This window comes from Pogona vitticeps, chromosome 4, assembly GCF_051106095.1.
Source record: "Pogona vitticeps strain Pit_001003342236 chromosome 4, PviZW2.1, whole genome shotgun sequence".
Lineage (NCBI taxonomy): Eukaryota > Metazoa > Chordata > Lepidosauria > Squamata > Agamidae > Pogona > Pogona vitticeps.
Window position 1 is genome coordinate 114,067,913 of NC_135786.1, and position 8,577 is coordinate 114,076,489.

At 43.0% G+C, this 8,577-nt stretch overlaps 1 protein-coding gene across 1 annotated transcript in view; it reads right to left on the bottom strand.

The window, feature by feature from the left end:
• Positions 1–7,990, bottom strand: part of LAMC1 (laminin subunit gamma 1) — a 155,348-nt gene extending 147,358 nt beyond the window's left edge. The window contains exon 1 of the mRNA XM_072998133.2: positions 7,410–7,990. Within this exon, the coding sequence (XP_072854234.2) occupies positions 7,410–7,800 (391 nt within the window). The 5' untranslated portion in view covers positions 7,801–7,990. The remainder of the gene's footprint in view (positions 1–7,409) is intronic.
• Positions 7,991–8,577: the final 587 nt, after the last annotated feature.

Sequence of the window (8,577 nt, forward strand, 5' to 3'; positions counted from 1 at the left end):
AAGAGAAGTTATAAATCAAAAGACTGCTGAACTTATAAATACCAATCCAGGATCAGAACAATCATGTCACAGTTGCACAATTAAAAATGGAAAATATTTAACAACTCTTATATCTAGTCCAGTCCACATCTCTGAGAATCAGCTACTTAACACACACTGGTACCATGGTTAGAGAAACAAATATTTCAGCAGTCACATATGAATAATATGATAGCTGAAATATTTGTTTCTCTAAACGTGGTACCAACATACAGTACAAGTGCCTCAAACTGTGGGCAGTCAACTTTTATTATTTTATGGAAATTCAGAGCATGACAAAGGCATGACCATTTCCTCTGCTCAGTAGCCAGCCAAGGGCAGGTCAGTCTTTCCAGCTTATGAGCAATGCAGTGCAGTGCGCCTCTCTTCCCTTGCTACTACCTCTGTCTCTTTTCCAGTGAGATTAAATGACAGGAAGCAAAATAAGAACAGCCCAGCATAGACTCATACAGAAGCAGCTTCCCCAATTTTTAAAAAAGCATTTGGGGGTCCCTACACAGCTATACCTCAGAAGCAATAGAAAAGGTGCAGAGGTCTTTGCATCACAGTTTACAGTGGGCCAAAGTAAGGAAAATATACTTAGAAAGAAGACCACGATTCCAAGAAACCGTAACAATTTAAACAATAAAATATCAGAAGATTTACATTTGTTATCCAAATGACACTATTGTTGAAGTCTAGGGAAGTTGCCAGACTATGTTCACTCGTGACACTCATCTGAGCCTTGCTTATATTATATATATATATATATGATTGTTGCTGACGTAGAAGAGAAATATGATGCCTTTGACAATACATGTACAATTAAAGAAAAGCAGATTTGGAATTCACATCTGAAAATAACCTTGCATCTGCTGAAGTTGCACGAAATACTTATTTCTCCTTTCTCTAATTAAAGAAGAGTTAACATTCCATTCCGTAGTAATTTAATGCAAGATACAAACTACAGTATATGTGTTGTACTAGGAAAAGGGCTATTAGACTGTCCGTTTTGGCAGGGTTGGGGTTTTGTTTTCATATCTCCATCAAGCCTTTTCTGTTACCATACATGTGAGAACCATCAATACTCATGGACCATATTCAATTGGATTTTTGTTTGCTTAGAATACAAGAACCCCACAATGAGTTGTATCCTACAGCGTCCTACGAACAAAGAAGAGTCAACTGAATTGGAACAAAGAAGGGGCAGCTACAGTCACGTGAAAGACAGCCTTGAGAGTAGAAGAGTTGAATGTGCAATAGAGCTAACTAAAATTTCTCCACTTCCAACATGGTACGATTATCACACTAAGAACATTAAGCTAGCACAGCTAATCTCATTCAGGATAGATCTGCCTCCACTTCTAATTTTCTACCATGCTAAAGACTGATTTGTTAGCGTATAATTTATTACAGATATAGTGAAGGACATGAGAGTTGCACCTTTGCAAAGGGACATTTACTTTAGGATATTTTTGTTCTGTCCTTCAATTTTAAAGAAAATTAATAAAGTAATAAGTTCAAAGAAAAAAAAATCAAATATGACAAACCTGTAAGATGTGTAGTTACATTCTGAGGAACTTGATACTGATCTCCTAATATTCCACTGTTACAAATGAGCTTAACAGCAATACAACAAAGCAATGATCTACATTGACATTTTTAAGACTGTAAACCCAGACTGATGCATGCTGCTTTTTGTTAACCAAACAAATTTTCAAATTAAGTCACAATCCAGTCTTCCTTTATTATTTCACGATATGCAACAAACCTTTTGCAGAAAATTTCTAATAATAAGGACATCAATTACTACTCAAATCAAGGACACTTTAGCAATATTGACAATCTTGAGGAAGCTTCACAAGAACCTAACATCATACTTAAAAGTGCCCTTGAAAAGCAGCTACACAGGAGCAGCTCATCACTGTGTACTTTCAGAACAAACAAGCTGAATTATGTGATGCTAATTGTCACCACTGAGAAGTAGCATGTTGTTTCAATGTACTCACCTTTCACCAAAGAAGACTAATAACCCCTTTCTGAAATAAACAAATAATTTCTACTAGAGTATTTGTTTTGCCACAGGATGGTGTTTTACTACCATATGAAATTCCTTCCAATTCTGTATGTAATCAGCAATCAGCAAAACAAGGCAACAAGCTTCATACCATCCAGCTTCCCATTCTTTGTATGCTTTACTATCTATACAGAAGATCAAGTAGACAAAACATAAACTAGACGCAAATTCTTTGAATCTAGGAGTCAAGTGCTGAATAGATTGCTATTTTTTCCACTGCTTGCCATTTACATATACAAAGGGACTCCATATTTACACCTACCATATCACAGGTGTGCAAAGCAAATATTCAATCATTTGCTGCCAGGAAGTATCAAAAGCTTCCCTCCAACAAATAATTACTTTGTCATTGGAAACATCCATTCACTTTTTCTTTTACAGCTTGCTTTCAGGCTTCAAAATTCCAGCTCCACCACACACACTGTTCAAAGCAAAACCAAAGAAAAGGCAAATCCTGTGAGGAATAACCTGTTAAGATACCGCAGAAATCAGACTCTGCAATTTATAGTTGCTCGGAGACAGCCCATTTCCTTTTTGCTTTGCGTGTGATGGGATAAACTGTGAAACAGCTTTGTAGCCTATTTAAATTATGTTTGACCACCACAAAGCAACAATTTAACCCTGAGACAGGAACCTGCCTTTCAAGTCCTTATTGCAGGCCCCTTGATACACAAAGGCAACAATTGTATACTGTACTGTGCATATTCTCCATTACCTCACCCCCACAAGCTACTTTTGATAGCTGTCTTAATTTTTCCTTTATGTGCAAACCTGTTTTATTGGTCTGAGTCAATCAATATTTAACCTGAAGAAACATTATTCTTATAATCAATTGCTTCAACTCAGGAAGATGTAAACATGGTCCTTGTTATTACACACAGGCTAGTGATACCACTGTCTCTAGGTAAACAGAAAACTGGATGGGATTATGCTTTGGGGATAGTGAAAGGAAGTATTGCTTCCACATTTGTAAGGAGTGATGATAGGAGATACAGGGAATGGGAAAGCAGAACATACATTCCACTTAGTACAGGAAGCAAAAAAGAAGCAAAGCATCACTTTGCAGAAGACATCCAGAAAAATACTATTCATTCAAAGAGCAGAGGCCACACACGAGAAATTAATAGCAGTAGACTGTAAAGGGAAAGAAAGGGCAATAATCAAGGCTTTTGTGTAGTCAAGAGTATTTGCTCTGTCAGTTTAAGCACAAGGGTCCAATTAACTATAAATACATGCAGGTGGCAAAAAAGAGCCTTGCCTGCAGGTGTTTCTCCAACCAGAGAAGGATAAAAGGCAGGTGATGGTAACTCTAAGCCCCACACAACTGAAAGAGGAGAAGGGTTCACAAGCTTTATGAATCAACTAGTATTAAAACAAAGTACGGTAATCTGTACTCCACAAATTCCCAGCATTTAATATATACTTACATGGGAGTACATTCCATGGAGTTCAGTGGAATTAACTCCCCCCCCCTCAAAATGTGAACAAAGCTAGATTGTAAATGTTGTGGAAACTACACCTTTGTTCGATACTACTCTGCTCACATCGTGCTGATTTTTTTTCTTATGCATTTATTCCTAGCATTTTTATCTTGCTCTTCAGCAAAAGAAGCCTGTCAGACTAGTTACAAGGATGGATAATAGCACATATATTGTCATTCTACTCAGAAAATATATTACACACATGTAAGGAAAATACTCATACAAGTGTTTCACCTCTTACTCATCCTACTATGGAAGCAAACCAAGTTAAAACAAACAGAATTTCACAGGGGGGCGGGCGGTAAAAATAAAGGTGTGATAGTGTCACCGTTGCAAGATGAGGATTATTAGATATTCCACTACCAAGAGCAGTCACTGCAAATCTAAGAGAGATATCATCATTCAAGCATGGATTCACAAGGAGGCTTGATTCCACTTTCAGTTTCTGTGTAACTCATCCCAAACTGGTCTGAAGACAAATGCAAATTAAGTAGCTCAAAGGTAAATTTTGAAGCATGTTTGCTCATCATGACAGCCCTCATAGCAATGCCCCAACGAGCATCTCAGAAAAAAAGACGTGTGTATATACTATGTTTTCCCGAAAATAAGACAGGGTCTTATATTACTTTTTGCTCCAAAAACACATTAGGGCTTATTTTCAGGGGATGTTTTTTTCCCCATGTACAACAATCTACATTTATTCAAATGCAGTCGTGTCATCATCTTCTGGTTGCTGCACAGGGGTGAGGGTGGGGTTTCACTTAACTGGGGTTTATTTTTTGGGGAGGGCTTATATTACGAGCATCCTGAAAAATCATACTGGGGCTTATTTTCAGGTTAGGTCTTATTTTTGGGGAAACAGGGTATGCATATATACACACACAAGGAGCAATGCACAGTGTAATACCCAATTTATTAGGATCAGTCAACAGTCATAGAACCATGAGCTGTCACAAGGTGATAGCTCATGGTTCTCCTTAATTTTAGGAGACGTAAGCTCACATCTTTGTTTGCAAGGAAATTCACTGGGTGACCATAGGCATGTCACCATCCTGTGTCTAGCCCGTCTCAGAGGTTTATTCTGAAGACAAATAGGGTAGACCATACCCATGTATGTATTCCACCCCAAGCTCAGCTTCTGAAAGGCAGGATACAAGTGTGAGCAAGGTTCCCACTAAACTGGGCACGCATGCACACAACTCTGCTTTCCTCTACGCAACTCTCTTTCTTTCCCACACAGTGATTGCCTTAGATCCCAGTCACAATGGAACCCAGTGTGGTGGTGGGATTGTGTGTGAGAGAGGCGGAATCCCACCCAGCAGGGTTGGAAATTAGAGAGTACGTTGAGTGTGAGTAATGCTAAGTCCTCATACGATGAACTATCTGTCACTTCTCATGCTGTTGAGGCTAATGCAGAACAGGTGCTCTAGAGGTGGTCAAAGTGTAGCCCACAGGCCCCATGTGACCCCCAGGATTCCCCCAATACTCTTAATAGCAAAGCACTAAATCTACAGAGGAATATAAGTTAGTAAGCAAGCCTTTTTGTCAATGCAAATTTAAATAGAAAACCTTTCAGACACCCTTCCCAGGTGTTTTCTCAGCATTTCTCTTTTCCCCAAATCATAACTGCTGATTGTAGAGGGTTAAATCTTTCATTATTTAAGAGTTTGTTAATTACAAGACTTAAGTATGAGCAAGTACTAATCACCAGAGAATGTCAGTTGTGTGATTCTGTGGTGGTGGTGCTTTATTAGGGCAAGTGTGAATACAAGATTAAATAAAGGTAAAATCCAGTGAATAAATTTTATATAATGAACTATTGTATAATAAATTAGCCTGAAGGAATAAATCTTATTTTGTTGCAATAATTAATAATGGGGAGATGAAATCTCAGATTTAAAAATATTCTATTAATTACGTGCTAACAATGAATCTATTTTTAAAAATAAAAACAGACAAAAAATGTAATCTGCTGATTAGCCATTGTGACCATGCCCATTTCCACTTCGTGCCCTTTGAGCTGGAGTCCAGCACCAAAACAGCTCATCTAAAAAAAAAAAAGAAGAAAGGCCTCACCTTTGTTGAAGTTACCTACCTCTGAAGTATACAGAGTACTTATAAAATACTGCAACATGTCTTTAATATACAGAACAGACACTAGTGTTTCGTAAGCCATGAAGATAACAATATTAGCCTGTAGTATTGCTGAAATTGTTACTGCTCTTGCTCTAGAAATTATCCCAGAGCTATGACCCCTGTTCCATTATGTCATCATCAGCATCTGCTCCGAAAATTACTGTAGGTACAAATACAGGGCAAGACATTTAAGCACAATTAAGCACCTTATGACAGTTCAGAGCTACAGCCAGAGCCCCTGAAATTTTGGAGTAAGGCAACCCCCTTGACTGCTAATATTGGGCAATAATGAGATTTCCCTGATCTACAGATGACTAAGGCTGCCACTTATGCTAATAATCTCTTCCACTGGACAAGATGAGTTAGAACATGCCCAGATGCATCTCTTAACTAGGGGAGTGGCTGGCATTTCAGTGCACTGATTTCTTCAGTACTGTATATGATGCAGATGCTTCAGCCTGTCATACGCCAATCTAAGTGATGCGAGAGGAACTGGAGAACACACATGAACAACATTCTGTATGGCTGACTTTTGCTGGGGAACAGAATAGGGTGAAGTGGCAGAGTCAACAGTCTTTGAGCAAACCAAGATCACAAGAAGTTGCTATGCAGAGATTTGACTTCAACAGATCTAATTTTAAAAGTACAGGAAATCAATGTTATTTACTTTAGATAAGGACCAGGCAACTGTGTTATTTGTAGGAAACTTGGTTTTGCACTTCTATCAAGGAAGCAGAAGGAAAAGGATGGGATTAAGTTTCTGTTTTGTTGGAAACAGGAAGTGGCATGTATGGCTAAAGCCAAATGTCATCAGTGTTCCCTCAACTTAATTTCAACAGTTAACAATGCCTGAATGTCTTGTGTCTGATGAGAAGGAGGAAGGTTCTTGGGACAGTATGCCAGGGCCAGGTGTGGCAAAGCCACACACACCTCACTTATTTGGGAGCACACTCTTCTTCACTATTGCCATGCACATTCCTTACTTCCATCCTAGGACCAATAACTCATCAAGTCTGAAAACCACGAGGAAGAGAAGCAAATCTCCTGAATGCTGAAGTGACGAGATCCTACTCTGCACCAAAACATAGCCCTGAAATATGTTTTGCAACCATATAAGACGCCAAGTAACTATTCCCTCAACACTGAATAATTACTTCACACACATCTGGATTGGCAAGCAAAACCTTCAGGCAGGCATCCAATGAAACAGCACATAATTTACTGCTGCAAAACATAATAATTAATGGTCACCCTTATTTTAGGCAATGACTTTTTTAAAAGGATGAAACAAATTTGCATGGGACAGCCATTGATCGTTTTAGCAGCCACGATAACAAAACAGAGTACTGTATCCGCAGTCAGATACACAGGACATCTTTAACATCCGACAGCCACCACTTTCACGTCCCGGCTGCAACTTTCAAGCAATAGGTGGTAACCGATTGCCATTAATAGCAATAACAACGCATAAGAGGTGCTTCTACGGCCCGTTAGAGAGTAATCAGAAGCAAAGCAAGGAAGCCACCACCTCAATGCCGCGGTCGCGAGGATCTTACAATTTAAAGGAGAGAGGGACGCTCCCAAGCGCGACTACATGAACTTGGGAACCCTCAAGCGTTAGGCTCCTCCGCAAGGGGAGCTTCGACGTCGCCCAAGCCCTCCCGGCCCCTCCTCGCCCGCCCGCCCCACTCACTCACCGAGATGGAGGGTGAGGTTAATGGTGTTGGGGTACTGGACGCCGGCCAGCATGGTCTGGCTCTGCCACCAGGTGGTGTCGGCCTGGTTGTTGTAGTCGGTGAGGAAGGCGGCCCCGTGCTGCAGGTGAGGCTGCGAGGCGTCGCACAGGTGGCACGACTTGGTGACCCCCGTGACGCCCGTCTGCACGCAGTACTCCTCGGCCGGGGCGCCGCACGTGTTGGTGGCCACCACGGTGGCGTTGAAGGCGGCGTTGACGAACTCGGGCATGCAGCGCTGGGGCCGCCCGCTCTGCTCGTCCACGCACTCGTCCATGGCGCCGCCGCACAGCCCGCTCAGCAGCCCGAGCCAGAGCGGGAGCAGCAGCCCGAGAAGGCGCAGCCGGGCGTCCATCCTGCCTGCCTGGTCTTCGGCGGGGAAAGCGAGAAGGGTGGCCTCCCTCCCTCCCGCGCGAGCAGCCGGCCGCTCCCTTCCTCGCCTTGCCGCCTTCCAGAGGAAGCGGACGCGGGCCCGGCTGGTTGCCGTTGCAGCTGGAGCAGGAGGAGGAGGAGGAGGAGTCCCACACACACACACAACGAGGCTGTGTGAGCAACACCACCCTCACGATTCTGTCCCTTCTCTCCCCTCTCTTTGGTGAAGGGTGGGGGCCCCCGCGTTGCACGCTGGGATACGCAGCCCTCCGGCGGGGGCGGAGAGTAAGGGGAGGGCGAAACGAGGAATGGGGGGGGTCCGGCTCGGGGGGGGGGGCGCGCGGAGGTCGGCGGCAAAGAGGCTTTTCCCCTCCTCGCCTCGCCTTGGAATGCTTTGAATGGGGAAGGAGTTCCCGCGTGGGAACTCCCGGGGAGGAGAAAGGGGAAAAAAAGTGCTCTCAGGGAAAAGAGCGGCGGGGGGGGGGCGAAGGCGGGGGAGGGAGGGAGGGAGGGAGGGAGGGCGAGAGCAAATCCTGGACTTCCTGCAAGGCCGCCGGGAGGGTTTTCCCTCCCCCCAAGTTTTTTGCCTGTACGAAGGCTCTGCCAGAGCGGGAGGAGGTGGTTTGAGCCCAGCTCTCCCGTTCGGCTCCGCTTACCTCGGAAGGAACGCCTTGGTGAAATCACGGGGATTTCCTCCCAAGTTAAAATACACGCTGCTGGGGGGGGGGAGTATAGAAAAGGACAGCCCTTATAAAAACCA